The sequence below is a fragment of the Hyaena hyaena genome, unplaced genomic scaffold, assembly GCF_003009895.1.
Source record: "Hyaena hyaena isolate Hyena2069 unplaced genomic scaffold, ASM300989v1 scaffold_80, whole genome shotgun sequence".
Lineage (NCBI taxonomy): Eukaryota > Metazoa > Chordata > Mammalia > Carnivora > Hyaenidae > Hyaena > Hyaena hyaena.
In genome coordinates, this window is record NW_024080712.1 from 2,318,427 (window position 1) to 2,335,438 (window position 17,012).

Genomic DNA, 17,012 nt, shown 5'->3' on the forward strand with positions numbered 1-17,012 from the left:
GCACACAGCACACACTGTCTTTAGTGTTTGCTGCTGTTTTCATTTTGTCCTGGTTGCCCTTATTTTCTGAGACACTCAGTTGCCCGCCTCTTTTGACTCAATGTTTTCGCAACAGGACATTCATGTGGAACAGAACTAAATGTCAAGGTCTTCATTCATTTAGCAAACATTTAAAAAGTATATGCCAGGAGGCATTGGTGATTTTTATAATTTGTCTTAGTCATGAATGAACAACTCAAAGTACATAAACAGTTCATAATGGTGAGTTAATCTATCCAAGACAAAATCTGATTATTGCTAAACGTTCTGCAGAAGAGAGCTAATTATTTCTTAGTGTCATTTTAATCTTGAGCAGGATATGAAAAGGCAAACTCATATGTATTTAATGAGAAAACTATGTTGTCGCTCATTGTATTCAAAAAATTATCCAACCATGAGTTTCATTTCCTTCTTTGAAAATATGACCTTTCTCTTATTTTTCATTTGTCATGTAAGCCCTCATACCTTTACATTTTTTAAGAGCAATGGCTCTCAACCCAGGTGCACATTAGAATCCTCTAGAAAGCTTTAAAAATTTGTGTCCTACCTCAAGTTGAGTAAATCTGTGAGACTTGGGCAGCCTTACTTTTGAAAGGCCCTCAGACGTTTCTCATGCATCCTGGGTTGGGAGCCACTGATGAAGGAGGTGTGGCTCCTTCTGCAGTTTAGAGCTAGGCTTGTGTAAACCCAGAATATCTGTAAAAGGGCTCACAGGATGCGGTCAGTACTGAAAGCCTCCTCTTGAAGAACTAGGAACTAAGGAAAGGAGAAGAGACTTGATTCCCCTTTGTACCTTCACAGTGTTTGCTGAACCTTTGCTTAATTTCGTCAAGAAATAGTCATAATTGATCTTAAACACCTCCCACCAAAGAGGACAGTTGAGACTCGATACACATTCACATTTATGTGGGTAGCCGAACCAGATTGCATCTAAGGTTTTCTAGCTGCCGGACTCCTCATTTATGATGTATCTCTAGCATTTCCTTGAATTTGAAGACTGCTCATGTGATTCTGAATTCTCCTTTCGATGGGCAAAAATGAGAAAAGGGGAGACGGCCTGAATGATTTCAGGAAATCAGCTGGCACTACTTGTTTGCGGGAAGGAGAATAGACTGTCAGGCTTTTATTTTTTATTTTTATTTATTTAAATAGTTTATTGTTAGGTTGGTTTCCATATAACACCCAGTGCTCATCCCCACAAGTGCCCTCCTCCGTGCCCATCACCCCCCTTCCCCTCCTCCCCCCCACCCCCATCAGCCCTCAGTTTTTGCTGAGGCATTCAAGAGTCTCTCATGGTTTGCCTCCCTCCCTCTCCCCCACTATTTTTCCCCTTCTTCTCCCCCACGGTCCTCCGTTAAGTTCCTCCTCATCCTCCTATACGTGTAAACATATGGTATCTGTCCTCCTCTGCCTGACTGTCAGGCTTTTAAAACCCAGCCCTGAGAATCATTTCAAGGAGATAATTGGCAGTGATCAGATTAGTTTGTGAACATTTCTTAATATTTTCCTTGGCGCATGAAATTGAGAACATTTGGGTACTTTCATCATTCAAGTGATGAATTGTGAAAGCAAATTCTATGCAAGGAGCAATTTCAAAATCCAGCACCATCCCTGCAGACAATGAAGCTGTTCCCCTTCTACAAAGAGCCGCAGTGACTTGCTCCAGAACCACACAGCTGTTCTTTGCTCTTGAGGCTTGACCCATCATCAGACAGACACTTCTATAACCTAAGCGTTTCTTCTGTGGTTTCGTTTTTATAATTAGTACACAGTTCAATTCTAGAACCTTTCTGGAGTTGATACTTCTTGGAGTCACAGCTTTGAGGGGAGTTCTAGTTTTTGTTTTTTTTTGTTTCCCTCCTGAAAACATAATTGCTGATGAAAAATAAAACTTATTTATCAGAGTAGTTATTTATAACTCACTGAGTTCCAGGAGTGATTTAAACAGGGCTTGAAATCTACTCTGCACTACGTTTACCGAATGAAAAGGAAAGGAGGAGAAAGCGAGCTATTGTGAATGTGCAGTACATTTGGCCCTGGATTGTTACATAGCCTGGGCAGATAATGGCCTATTTAGTTCTTACCAAAAAAGGAAGAGTGAGTGGTATCTCTGGAAAGACCAGAGATTTTCCAGGCATCAGATTCTACATGTTTCTCCCATGGAATACTGCTTAAAGACCTGGAGTAAGGAGATGGACAGTCACTTTGACAGATGTTTTATTAACAGCTGCTTACATAATTTTCCCAAAACTGTTTCTTACAGAGACCGAGTAAATGGTCGCAGCCTAATTTCAGCATGTAACTTGATTCTGTGAGGCACAGAGGTAGTGAGAACCTTGAGTGCTCCCCCAGGAAGGGAAAAAGAGGTGCAGTCAGTTGGCTACACCTGAGGGGGCAGCTGGAGACCACACGGTTCACAGGCTGATCTTGGGCCAGGGTAGTATCTTATTATGTGATTTTGTGGCAGTCTTATTCTCCTCCACTAACTGCATAATAAGTAAATAGCACTGCTTAAACCATGGCTCCCCAAACATGGCTGACCTTTAGAATCAGGTGGGGAGAGTTACTGTGAAAATATGGGTTCCCCATCCTGAGATCTTAACAGATGGTCTGGAACAACCTGAGAAATCTCCATTCTTTCCAGGCGATTCTGGGAATCACACAGGTTTGGTACCACACCTTTAGATTGCCTTTCCAGATCGCTCTTGTCTTAGCTGACATCTCAGTAGGAGCTATCGGGCTGACCCCGAATGAACTCCAGTTGTATGGACTGTCTCCAGGCCAAGTGGGGATTTTCCCTAGATGGGGACTTTGGCTCTATTCCAAAACTCAAATGCTCATTTGACACCTTGGGAACTAGAGCCAAGTTCATGAGCAGAATTTTAACCTTGTTCAATTGGTTCCTTGGTGAAGTCTCTATGTGCTTTGTACTTGGAAAATTCTGATTCACCACGAACACTGTAGTCAGGTTGAACTTTCACTCTTTGTGCTGCCGGTAGCCCTCCTTGGGAAGATGGATCTCATCACAAGGTCTCTAATGGAATAATCTATCTAGGAGGGTCTTTGAACATTTCATGTTAATGGACACTGCGCATCTCTGAACTGGGTATGATGTATGGGGGGCACTTTGTATCCGTTGTCTCCCCCAGTGCACACAGTGAGACAGTGAGTAGGAGTTCAACATGTAGTCATTTCAAGGCCATTGACTTTTCTAACACTTGCCTTGGTCTCCAGCTTTTTTTCTTCCTACATTGGAGGGATTTTTTTTTTTTTCCTGAAAACTTTGTCTCCACCAATTTTTTAAGTAGAAACCTAATAGGAGAATTTAATGATCTGGAACCTTGAACTACATTTCTCCCCCTCATTTTCAGAGAAGGAAGTAAATAGACTCATATAAACTAACCTGATTTAGTTTAAGATGTGAAAAGAAAAATATCCTTCCTAATGGTTACCCTCCTCATTACATGAAAACTAATTGCGTTCATCACACCAGAATGGGAACGGGCACTAGACTGTAGGCTACCTCCGATCTCGTGAACCCTCTTTTACCAGCCATGTGACCCGGATAAGTGGTTTTCTCTAGGCCTCAGCTTCCCTCTTTACAGAGTGGGGGAAATACTGGCCCCGACTGTCCTGACTGGTCGTGAGGATCACAGAAAGGAATATAAGAATGCCATGAAAACCACGAAATGCTTATACACACATGAAACTGAAGTATCGCGTTAGCTCGAAACGCTTAGGGTACCCTACTGTCTAGGCACGGACTTAGTTGAAGATCGTCTAGAACCAGGATCATATTGCTCTCCCCTTCCTCCTGAGGCCCCCGTCCCGTATCTTCATGCCTGTCACCACAATCCGTCGTGGCAGCGGGCCTCCTTTTTTCCTGCGCTTTCACACGTAGGCGCCTTTGTGAACGTCACCAAAAGGCGGTTGAGTGGCATATGAACTTGGGAATAATTGCCCACTTTACATCTTCATGAGAGCAAGTATATTGGTCAGTCTTAGAACAGGTTAGATACTGAAATGCGATGTCTGGATAGGGTTTATTGTCTTGCAAGTAAGTGGAAACAACCTAGTTACTTGGGTCTCTGTCCCAGAGTATAAAGCGAGCTTTTGATATTCTGTCAGATTGCTGCATTTAAGTCTCCCTTTGGTATGCAGGTGCTCACGTAAACACAATTTCCCATCCTCGAGCCCCACACTTCTGATTAAAAGCATGTTTACGACATTCGGGATGGAGCAGTGCAGAAGGGACGACTATGACCCTGATGCGAGTCTAGAGTACAGTGAAGAGGAGACCTACCAGCAGTTCCTGGACTTCTATGATGACGTGCTTCCCGAGTTCAAGAACGTGGGGAAAGTGATCCAGTTCAAGGTGGGCGTGCACGATGCACAGGAAGGAGGGGGCTGCTCGCTTCCCACCAAAGTGCCCCGTGGGACACGCGTGCTAGGGCGCAGGCTGCCTGCCTGGGCCGGGTGTGCGCGTTGGTGCGGCACCCAGCCCGCCGTTGGGCACCCAGGCGCTCAGTACATGGGACTTCCTTCACCACCACCCCCTCGGGCCCTGCGCAGTAGAGGGACTGCATGAAATCCTGACTGTACTGGTGTGCTGGTTCCTGGATGCCTGGGTCTAGATGGATGGAAGGATCTCTCACCTGTTCATAGTACCTTTATGGTCTAACTCTTTCGCAGCCCGTGAACTCCCAGAATAAGATCGCGCACGTAGCCCTCCCAGCGTTGGTTTAGAGGCTGCGTGTGACGGAGGATGCGCCCCCTCCCTCACTCCCCTCTAGGTGAGTGGGTCTCACCTAGAGCCGCGGTGTATGCAGTGGAACACCACTTACTGAATTGGTCGCATCACGTTGATGGTGCCCGCTTGCAGCCTCCATCCAAGGAACCTATTCGGTCTTCTGGAGCCACCCAAGGAAAGAAACCTTGATTCCTTTTTTTGACATTGTTCTTCTTCATTCAGTACTCTCAATACTAAACATGGTGTCCCTCAAATCATGGCTTGTGGTGCAGCGCACTGGCTGAAAAAGAGCCTTTCAGATTACACATAGTTCTTTGAAAAGATTCCTAAAGGCAAGAATAAAGGCAGAGGTCAATAGCCGCTGCTCTCAGGACCCAGGAATTGAATCCTAGCATAGTGAGGCCTCCTAGCTCATCTGTGATTTGATGAGATCCGAACCTGAATGATTTTGCTATGTGAGGGCGGGGAAAATGCCCCACAATTTGAAGGGGAAAAAAAGGAATAAAATGCTTTTTTTTCTTCCCCCTGCTGGTTGGCACTGACGGGGCCAGGCCGGGAACAGGGCCACTGTAAGCACCCAGCAGCACTCACGGAAGGCAGAGCTCCACTGCCGTCCATTGAGTGCAAAAGTTAAAAACTATATATTTTAGGCCCTTTACCTTATATTTCTGTGGCGCGCCCCTTAGGGTCTTCATGCCACTTCTCGGCGCGGGCAGCGAACACGAGAGCGGAAGGGCCAGGGCCGGCCCCACACAGCACACGTTAGAAGCGCCGCCGAGGAGTCCGTGTGCTTTGACTAGCCCTGCTTTCAAGCGTGTCAATGCCCTCTTCCTGCCTCGGCCTTATCCCGAAAGGGAGGGAATGGGACCGCATCAGTGCTGGCTGATCTGTGGGACCATCTGGGGGGCCCTGCGCTGTACCCCTCTGTGAGTGCTCCTGCTTAGTGGGGACCCCGGCGTTCCTTCTAACAGGCTGCACCCACTAGCCGTGCTGTGGTTTTTGCTTTGGTTTAGAATTCTATCAGCCACGCTCGTGCTAATCACATTGCAAGTTCTAAATGGAAAGGCGTTTAGTAAGAAAATTTCCAAAACGTTGACTTCATCATGGAGAATTAATGGGTCCTTGGGAGCCACTGGGTTAAATGATCTCTAAAGTTGCTGGTGTAACTGACACGGCCTCCACAGGCCTTTCGGTCCTCCTGCCAAGGATGGGGTTAGAAATTATCCTTAGGATCTGCCCCTGTGGATACTCTAATTAAAATACTCTAGAACAAATTTGTAATAATGTAGATTCATTCTGAAAATAAAAACTAAACATGTGTATCAATTATTTGGAGACCTTCTTACACCATTAAATAAACAAGTCCTATTTGTCTTTTTTTTTAAATTTAAGTTTATTTTGATTCCAGCATCGTTAACATACAGTGTTAGTTTCAGGTGTACAGTATAGGGATTCCAAAATTGTATATATTTTTCAGTGCTCATCAAGATAAAGTGTACTCTTAATCCCCTTCCCCCATTTCACCTATTTCGCTCCCCCCACTGCCCCTCCCCCACCTCCCTTCTGGTAACTGTTTTCTTTTTTAATGTTTATTTTCTTTTTTACAAATAGTTTATTGTCAGGTTAGTTTCCATACAACACCCAGTGCTCATCCCCACAAGTGCCCTCCCCCATGCCCATCTCCCCCCTTCCCCTCCCCCCCCATCAGCCCTCAGTTTGTTCTCAGCATTCAAGAGTCTCTCATGGTTTGCCTCCCTCCCTCTCCCCCACCATTTTTCCCCTTCTTCTCCCCCACGGTCCTCTGTTAAGTTCCTCCTAATCCTCCTGTACGTGCAAACATATGGTATCTGTCCTTCTCTGCCTGACTGATTTCGCTCAGCATGACACCCTCGAGTTCCATCCATGTTGCTACACATGGCCAGAGTTCATTCTTTCTCATTGCCATGGAGTATTCCATCGTATAGATAAACCATATCTTTTTTTTTTTTTTGACTTATTATACATTTTATTTTTTTATTTTTTAACAAATAGTTTATTGTCAAGTTGGTTTCCATATAACACCTGGTGCTCATCCCCACAAGTGCCCTCCTCCATGCCCATCTCCCCCCTTCCCCCCCACACCCATGAGTCCTCAGTTCTCAGCATTCAAGAGTCTCTCATGGTTTGCCTCTCTCCCTCTCCCCCACCNATAACACCCAGTGCTCATCCCCACAAGTGCCCTCCCCCATGCCCATCTCCCCCCTTCCCCCCCCCCCCCATCCGCCCTTCGTTTGTTCTCAGCATTCAAGAGTCTCTCATGGTTTGCCTCTCTCCCTCTCCCCCACCATTTCTCCCCTTCTTCTCCCCCACGGTCCTCCGTTAAGTTCCTCCTAATCCTCCTGTACGTGCCAACATATGGTATCTGTCCTTCTCTGCCTGACTTATTTCGCTCAGCATAACACCCTCGAGTTCCATCCATGTTGCTACACGTGGCCAGATGTCATTCTTTCTCATTGCCATGTAGTATTCCATTGTATAGATAAACCACATCTTCTTGATCCATTCGTCCGTTCATGGACATTTAGGCTCTTTACATGATTTGGCTATTGTTGAGAGTGCTGCTATGAACAGACGTGTCCTTTTACATTAGTGTTTTCATTTTCTTTGGGTAAATACCCAGTAGTACTATTACTGGATCATATGCTAATTCTGTTTTTAGTTTTTTGAGGAACCTCCATGTTGTCTTTCACAGTGGCTGCACCAGTTTGCATTCCCGCCAACAGTGCACAGCGGTTCTTTTTTTTCTGCATGCTTGCCAACACTAGTTGTTTCTTCATCATTTTGGCCATTCTGACAGGTGTGAGGTGGTATCTCAGTGTGGTTTTGATCTGTATCTCCCTGATAATGAGTGGTGTCGAGCTGCTTTTCGTGTGTTTGTTCACCATCTGGATGTCTTCTTTGGAGAAATGTCTGTTCCTGTCTTCTCATTTTTTTAAAAAAAATGTTTATTTTGAGAGAGAGAGAGAAAGAAAGAGCACAGCAGGGGAGGAGCAGAGAGAGAAGGAGAGAGAATCCCAGGCAGGCTCCACACTGTCAGCACAGAGCCTGACACAGGGCTCAGTCTCACAAACCCATGAGATCTTGACCTGAGCCAAAACTAAGAGTCGGATGCTGAACCTACTGAGCCACCCAGGTGCCCCATGTCTTCCCATTTTTAAAAATTTTTATTATTTTTTAAAAAGTTTAGTATCTATTTTTGAGAGAGAAAGCACGAGCAGAGAAGAGCAGAGAGAGGGGGAGAGAAGGAATCCCAAGCAGGCTCCACACTTAGCGTGGAGGCCGATGCAGGGCTTTAACCCACAACTGTGGGATCACAATCTGAGCCAATATCAAGAGTTGGACACTTAACCGACTGAGCCACCCAGGTGCCCCTGTCTTCCCATTTTTACTTGGATTATTTGTTTTTTGGGGTGTTGAGTTGTATAAGTTCTTTTTATATGTTGGATATGAACCCTTTATTGGATATGACATTTACAAATATCTTCCCCCATTCCACAGGTTGCCTTTTATTAGTTTTGTTGATTTTTTTTTTTTATGTTTTATTTATTTCTAGGAGAGAGAGAGAGACAGCGCGAACAGGGGAGGGTCAGAGAGAGAGGGAGTCACAGACTGAAACAGGCTCCAGGCTCTGAGCTGGCAGTCAGCACAGAGCCCGACGCGGGGCCCGAACCCACGAACCGCGAGATCATGACCTAAGCGAAAGTCGGAAGTTTAACTGACTAAGCCACCCAGGCGCCCCTAGTTTTGTTGATTTTTACCTCTACTGTGCAGAAGCTTTTTATTTTGATGAAGTCCCAATAGTTTTTTGCTTTTATTTCCCTTGCCTCAGGAGACTTATTTCCAAAAATGTTGTTTCAGCTGATGTCGGAGACATTACTGCCTGTGCTCTCTTCTAGGATTTTTTTTTTTCCTCTTCTAGGAGTTTTATGGTTTTAGGTCTCACATTTAGTTCCTCCATCCATCTTGAGTTTATTTTTGTTTATGGTGTGACAAAGTGGTCCGGTTTCATTCCTTCGCATGTTTTCCCAGCACCATTCATAAAAGAGACTGTCTTTTCCCCATTGCTTATTCTTGCCTCCTTTGTTGAAAATTAATTGACCATATAATCGTGGGTTTATTTCTGAGCTTTCTGTTCTGTTCCGTTTATCTGTGTGTCCAGATTTGTCATTGTTGAAGGCAAATGATCAAATGTTCAACCCGATGAGTAATAGAAGAGTGCATATTAAATGAGATTATTCACACCTGTCAGGTGAAAAGTTATAAATTCTGATAATACCAAGACTGGGCGAGGAAGTGCCCATTAGTAAAACCACTTCAGAGAGCAGTTTGTCAATACCTAGTCAATACCAGTTATGCATACCAGAGAAATCGTACCCAGGGAGACCCGTTCAGGGATGCAGATTGCAGCACTGTTGATGAAACCGTGGAAGCACCTTGGATATTTATCATGAAAGGAGTAGCTAAATAAATGTGATAATGGGATCTATCCAGCATATAGTTAAAATGAGTCATGTTTGTGTGATCATACCTTGAAAAAAGAATGTAAAATATACACTATTTGTGTAAAAATTGTACAAAGCAATACTTTACATCGTTTGTCAATACATATACAAGTTTCTTTACATATGTAAATATAAATATACCCATATATTCACATAAAGCATACCCATTTATTCATAATAGACCTGTCTGTACATAATATACCTATGTATTTTGTGGCATGCATATATGTGTATGTGCCTGTCTGTGTGCATATAGACGTGTGTGTGTGCACATGCGTTTCCATTTGGAGTGTGAAGGACACTCCAGCCTCAGGCTAATGCTCTTCCATGCATTGGGGGAGGGAGAACAGGCAGAGGGGGTTTCAACTGGGTCTTTCATGTTTTGCATACTTAAACATTCTTAGTCAAAAATGGAAAGCCTTAGTGTTGAATCTGGGTGGTGTTATGTATGGGTTGATTTTTGTTCTCTGTGTTTTTATGTATGTTTGAAGCGTTTCATGTCTATGAAAAACGCATCTAAATCAACAGGGATCATTTGATCATTGGGGCCTGCAATGCTGCCGTGTGCTGAAGCATGCCTTAAATAGAGCTGCAAGTGGTATCATATCTGGGTTTTGGAATCTTCAAATGATAACTACTTTTGGCAGTGTTACCCTGGACAAGGTGCCGATGATGACTGGGGGTGGTTCTTTTCCTTCATTTTTCTTTTTAAGATTTTTTTTTAAAGTTTTATTTATTTATTTTGAGAGAGAGAGAGCGCACAAGCTGGGGAGGATCAGAGAGAGGGCAAACCCCAAGCAGGCTCTGCACTGGCAGCATGGAGCCCAACGTGGGGCTTGAACTCACGAACCATGATATCATGACCCGAGCAGAAAGCAAGAGTAGGATACTGAGCCGACTGAGCCACCCAGGTGCCCCTTTCTTCATGTTTTTTAAATCACATTTTTTGTTGCCCCTTAGGTCAGCTGCAACTTGGAACCTCACCTGAGAGGCAATGTGTATGTTCAGTATCAATCGTAAGTATTTGGAACATAAACATCTTCACATTTTGTCACGGGATAGTGTTGTGATTATGTTGCCGTCTGGGGTTTTTTCCCCACTAAATATATGGCTTTCATATGCATGGTATTTTTAAAAATGTAAATATCAAGAGTTGATATAGAAATATATATAGAAGGGATTTGAAAATGCATTTGTATTTCATTCGTTGTGTACTTACATAGCTTTGAGCCTTTCACAATAGTTATGTTTTTACTTACATAGTTTTAATAATTAAAATACAAACTGGAAAGGGGGAACTAGGATAGAGAAGAGCAAAGTATGCAGCGCAAGAGCTGCCAATTGAAGCCCCAAGTAATCTCTGTGCATCTGGCCGGCTGAGAGAGCAGACAGTGTGTCATTTCTGCCTGTCTTACTGTTGCTCTGGGCCACACCATGGCTAGTGGGTTGAATTAACCATTGTAATAAGAAAAATAGCACTGCTGGCTGAGAAAGGAGAGGCTCCGATGGTGGTAAACGCTTCTGTGTTTGGAACGGGCCGACCTTGGTGTAAGCACCTTTGACTCTGGCCGACGGCCGTGCATCAGAACGTGCCGGAGGGTTAGTACAAAGTGCTCCTGAGTAGATGGTGAGCGCCAGGAGCTTGAGTGCTCTCACGAGGGCTCCCTCGGAAAAAGCAGTGAACTTGGTGGGCCTGTGATGCGCCAGTAGGGCTCATCTGCATACTAGAACGTTACTGTGAAATGCACGCTTTCACGTGTGGTTTTCTAAAGGGAAGAAGAATGCCAAGCGGCCCTGTCTCTGTTTAACGGACGATGGTACGCAGGACGGCAGCTCCAGTGCGAATTCTGCCCAGTGACCCGGTGGAAAATGGCCATTTGTGGTAAAATACCGCATGATGCTTCTGCCCCATTCATTCCAGTGTTGTGGAAAAGGACATTCTTAAGGGAAAAAAACAATCTTAAAGGGATGAAAATTAGCTTTTGCCTCGCACTAGACGAGCAGAGGCCATTCTGTAAAGGACCTCCCATTTTGGATCTCTCATGGACGGTGGGTCACTTTCTGGAGGTGACCGAAGTCCCAGTGTGTCAGTAGCTGAGTGGAGGCTAGAACCCCCACGTTCTGGTCCTCAGCCCTGGGCTCAAAAACTTGAGGAGGCCTGAGGAACTGTGTCAGTGGGAGGCCGCCTCTCCCTCGTGGCTGTCGGGGGCCCTCACCTGCAGTGCTTGGCCCCCCTCACACAAGCTGGCTTTGTTTCCCCGTCTTTATCCCTAACGAATCTGCTGTTCTCTCTGCCACCTAAGACACTCTAACATGTCCTGCCTCGCTTGAAAGACGTGTGCTTGTGCAGTAGAGACCCATAGTAGTGGGGGTGGGGTGCGTGTGTGTGTGTGTGTGTGTGTGTGAGAGAGAGAGAGAGAGAGAGAGAGAGAGAGAGCGCGCGCAGGAGCGAGCGCGTTCGGTCCGACAGACTCACTGCTCCGTGGCCGCCCAGCCCAGGGATGAGTCTGTCCTGGGACTAGCCTGGCAGTTCCGAAGGCCTCGTCGCTTCGTTTGTGTCACGCGGGCTTAGCTATTATTATTGAACTATTATTGTTGAACTGGTCCGGGAGCAAAGAGATGGAGCGGTCGTGCCTTAGGGGAGCGCTTCTCTTACCCTTTACTTTTCTTGGCTTTACACTTGCCTGTCTAAAACCAGTTATGAAAAAGAATCTATGATTTATGAATTCTTTATCTTCAGCGGCCTTGGGCTTAATGGATGCTGTCACTTAAAAACCTTTTATGGAAGGGGCGGGGAGAATTTAGACTTCCTTCCTTTGGAAAGCACAACCGTTCCGCCTTAAGTCTGAAAGCCTGTGGGCTGCGAGAGACGGAACTGGAACTGCCCCCCCCCCCACCCAAGGCAGTTATTTTTGTCAGTTCCTGGGAGTCCAGTGACTTCAGTGAGGTACCTCTGGGTGTGACATTGACTCAGCAGGACACTGTTACACTTGTGTTAAATAACCGCTTTGTGATCTTCCCTCGGAACTAAGGACAGTGAGCAGTTTTTGTGTGTCCTCATTATTGCTCATTTGTAGACCCTCTTTGGGGAGATGCCTGTTTAGATACTTGGCCCCCTGCTAATTAGGCTGACTTGCTGTTACTGGCTTGTAAGAGTGGTTGGCCAGACAAGCCCCTTATTGCAGATAAGATTTGCAGAGGTTTTCTCCCATCACGCGGGCTGCCTGTTCACTTGGATCATGTCCTGTGAAGAATAAAAGGTTTTAGTTTTGATGAAGTCTATTTTATCTATGTTTTTTTTTTCTTTTTTTGCTTATGCTTTTCGTGTCCTAAGAATCCATTGCTCAGCCCCGTGTCCCGAAGATTTCACTTGTATGTTTCCTTCAGAGAGTCGTATGGTTTCATGTCTTACATTTAGGACTGATCCATCCTGTCTTTTTGTATATAATGTGTGGTGTGGAGGGATTTCACTTTCAACTCTTGTACATATTTGGGGAATTTACTGATTGAAAAAAAAAGTTTGGAACCCTCAAGAGGATCTCTGAATTGTTCAGATACATTTCACCTTTGACAGGAATCTTCCATATTAAAAGCATTTGGTAAATTTAAAAGCATCCGGCCCGTGTTTACCATCTTCTTAGAGTGTGAGGAAAACACAAGGTCCTCCACTCGTACTGGGCTGTCTTCGGGCCAGTGGCTGGGTCCCGCCAGCAGCGTGCGGTCAGAGCCCCCGGGCACAGGGACTCGGGAGGGCTCGGTGTTCAGTGTGAATTAGGGCTCTGCCCTGCCCGTCGCTGAGACGGTGCAACCCCGAGAGCAAGGATGAGGCCACCATTTGTTCGCTCGCACTGCACACCGTCATGCAGTCGGGGAACAGGAGACTCTGGCTACTTGAAACTCCGATTTGTTACCTTTCACGGTTGCCATTTGTTAGACCACTTGATTCTTTTTGAAATTCTGGGAACCAGAGCTATGACATCAATTTATGTAAGCCCCTTTTATTTTCTTAAGTTTGTTTGTTTATTGAGAGATGAAGCGGGGGGGGGGGGGGGGGGGGGGGGGGGGAGCAGGGGGAGAGAACGCCAAGCAGGCTGCTTGCTGTCGGTGCAGAGCCCAATGGCGGGCTCGATCCCAAGACCTTTGTTGAGACCAAGAGTCAGACGCTTAACCGATGAGCCACCCAGGTGCCCCCGTAAGCCCCTTTCAAACAGGAGAAGATAGGTGTGTCACCTGCGAACATCGGCAGTGTCCCCTGTAAAAAGGATCGAGCGCCAGCAGTAAATGGTGTTTCCTCACTGTGCCCTGGCAGGTCTGTTTGAAATACAGCAGTGTCCGCGAGGCAAGCACTGCAACTTCCTCCACGTGTTCCGAAACCCCAACAACGAGTTTTGGGAAGCGAACAGAGACATCTACCTGTCTCCGGAGCGCACCGCCGCCTGCTTTGGCAAGGGCCCGGACCGGCGCGAGAGGCCCGGCCACCACGACGACTACTACGGGCGGCCCAGGAGGCGGAGGAGCCCGAGCCCGGCGCATTCCTACAAGAGAAATGGGGAAGCCGAGAGGAAGAGGAGAAGCGGCCCCCGGGGGAAGAAGTCGCACAAACACCCGTCCAAGAGCCGCGAGAGGCGCGGCTCCCGAAGCAGAGGAAGGAGGAGGGCCGGCAGCCGGGTGCGGGCCAGCCGGAGCCCCAGCTCCTCCCGCTCCAGGAGCCGTGGCAGGAGGAGGTCGGGCAGCAGAGACAGAGCGATGCAGAGTCCCAGATCCAAATAAACCCATGTTGTTCTGAAATGATCGGGTATCTTCTTTATGACAGCTGCTTCCTGCTTGGGTAGTCGAGGGCTCTGAGCTCAAGGCGTTAGCAAGTCTGGCAGGACGAACCCGATTTCAGAACACTTGTATTCTCTGAGAATCCGTGTGTGTAGTATAGAAAACATAAACTGTATAGATAATCCGAAAATGACTTGTGATCCGAACCCTTGGCGTGACGGTCAGGTAACACTGGAGCGCTGCTCAAGTCTTGTTTTCCTCTTCTCGTGGACGTGTACAAATATTTTTTTACACAGAGATCGTACGTGGCTGCAGTTGAATACGCTTTTCTTCCTGCGCAAAACCTCCTATGTTGTCAAGCCCCTTCTTATTTTTCTTACCGCAGGGTGCGACCAATCAGTTTATTCCACCCTATTCCTACTGATGGATTTTAACGTTATCTTTAATTTTGCATGATTAAAAGAATCCAGTGCTTTAAACAATCCTGCTGTGGGTCTCCTTACTCTCACACATTTCTGACCATTTCCTTAGGATAAATTCCATTATATCCAGAGATAGGACTGCTGAAGCATTTCCAAATTCCCCTCTGGAAAGGCTGCAAAAAGTTCACTCTCTCAGTAATATATTTTTCTATTCCCACAAGTTATTTTAACCTTTGCCAGTTTGGTAAATTTTATGTTGAGCTCTTTGTTTCTCTATGTATTGGCTAAGCCAGACACTTTTTCTGTATTTAATGGCTGTTAAATCGGGTTGTTTGCCCTTTTAATAGTCTATTGGATTTTTCTACATACAATAGCTGAGCAGGTTTTTGACTTTACAATTCACTTTGCTTTAAAGTACTTAAAGGGAGGGGCACCTGGGTGGCTCAGTCGGTTGAGCGTCCGACTTCGGCTCTGGTCATGATCTCATGGTTCCTGAATTCGATCCCTGTGTCAGGGCTCTGTGCTGACAGCTTGGAGCCTGGAGCTGCTTCAGATTCTGTGTCTCCCTCTCTGTCTGCTCCTCCCCTGCTTGTATTGTCTCTTTCTCTCTCAAAAATAAACATTAAAAAAAACTTAAAGTACTTGAAGGGTAAAGTCAGTTTTTCCTCTCCATCCTGTCCCATATTCACAGCACCTTCTCAGGTGGAGGTTTTCCATTAGGGGTGTCATCTTTTTTATAGTGTGTTGGGGAGCTCTTCATATAGAGGTAAATCCTGTTTTTGTCATTTTCAGGAAAATTAGGGTCGTTGCTACTGAATCTGCCTGCTGTAAAAGCAGTTCTCATTTAAAAAGTGGTCAGAGACCTATTTAAAAAAAAACAAGGCTTAAGGCCAAAGAATGCCATTCTTAGATTTCAGATCATAAAAAAAAAAAAATGCTCTTATACTTCCTCATATGTTTTTAATATGTAACCTTAGTAACCTTTCCATTGACATACTGGAGATACTGAATTTCAGAGTATGTGGCATTTGGCAACCTGAGATTTGGAAATAAGGATGCACAAAATACTGAAGCCAATAGAGGAAAAGAAATTTCAAGATTGGGATTGGTGAGTGAGTGGGTTATCTGTTGAAAATGAGTTCTTCAAAAAAAAAAAAAAAAGGAAAAAAGAAAATGCGTTCTTCAGTATGTAGTCTATAAAAGAAAGTATGGTCCAGGGGAGCCTGGGTTGCTCAGTCAATTAAGCGTCCGACTTTGGCTCAGGTCACGATCTCGCAGTTCATGAGTTGGAGCCCCACATCAGGCTCTGCTGACAGCTCAGAGCCTGGAGGCTGCTTTAGATTCCGTCTCCTCCTCACTCTGCCCTGCCCCCCTCATACTCCGTCTCTCACAAATGAATATTCAAAAAATTTTTTTAAAAAGAAAGTATGGTCCGGACATCATTTTACCTTACAAATTCATTTGTTCAACTTTAAATGTTTGCTTTACCCTGAAAACGACTGAAAATTGTAATTACCCACTGGACTCACTAATGCAGAATAACCGTCATTAAACCCATTGTTCTTCAGTACTTTCCTAAATATAGCCAAGATATACACAATTAAAGGTGGTAGTCCAAGCAGAATGGCCTTCACAGATCATGGAGGACAAAGGATAAACAGCAGCTTGTGTTCAAGGTAATTATGAGATGGGGTCTTTTCTCTTGGGCATTCATGGGCATTGTGGTTGGGGGCGGGGGGAGAGCAGTTTTTAAACCACTTGACTGGTTCATTATCCTGGTAAGTGTCCATCTTGAACTTAAATTTACTACTGCTTTTTAAATTTATAACATTACTATTTATGATTTAAAAATTCCAGCTCTACGTTGCTAGCAGAAGCCCATGAGGCTCGTTGCCGGTGAATAAACCCACTGAGTATTGGAGACTAAGTCTGCAAGTATCTTTTTAGCAGACTAGAAACTTGATGGTAGTTGATCCCTTGTTCTTTAATATCCTTGCTTTAGGATGTAGCATTTCCCATCTGCACTTAGGAGGAGGTCCCTTAACTCACGATAACCAAAGTTTTGAGTTGCTGCTTCTATTAGGCAGGAGTTTGCAAATAGCAGCTCATGTTGGCAAGTGTGCTAGCCACTTCAGTTTGGGGGCTGGGGGGAATTGGGGATCCGGCTGATTTGCAATACCTTTGATTACCTGGAGTAATCAAGAGTTGCTCATTCAGAAAGACTAGAAAAGTCAACTGCATCAAGGTTTTACAAGCAGCATTTATTGATTGAAAATAAATGTGTGGATAGGCTCTCAGCATGGAATCCACATTATTTTTTAATGAGCTTAAAGTACATGAAGACTCCTTACATCTTCACCATTTATCTCGTGTGTGCTTTTAGCAACCACATTCAAATGGAGAGGAGTTTTCAACATTTGAAAAAAATGTAAAATTCTTTGAGCAGCTCCCCGTAGTTGATAAACCTTTGCGAAGAGAAAGAGAAAAACACAC

At 45.1% G+C, this 17,012-nt stretch overlaps 1 protein-coding gene across 2 annotated transcripts in view; it reads left to right on the forward strand.

Moving 5' to 3' along the window:
• The window catches only part of ZRSR2 (zinc finger CCCH-type, RNA binding motif and serine/arginine rich 2), a 28,608-nt gene extending 13,618 nt beyond the window's left edge, over nt 1-14,990 (forward strand). For both annotated transcript variants that reach the window (XM_039233916.1, XM_039233917.1), the window contains exons 8-11: nt 4,201-4,414; nt 10,291-10,346; nt 11,103-11,212; nt 13,640-14,990. In XM_039233916.1, coding sequence (XP_039089847.1) covers nt 4,201-4,414; nt 10,291-10,346; nt 11,103-11,212; nt 13,640-14,100 — 841 coding nt within the window. In that variant the 3' untranslated portion in view covers nt 14,101-14,990. The remainder of the gene's footprint in view (nt 1-4,200; nt 4,415-10,290; nt 10,347-11,102; nt 11,213-13,639) is intronic.
• The last annotated feature ends 2,022 nt before the right edge of the window (nt 14,991-17,012 follow it).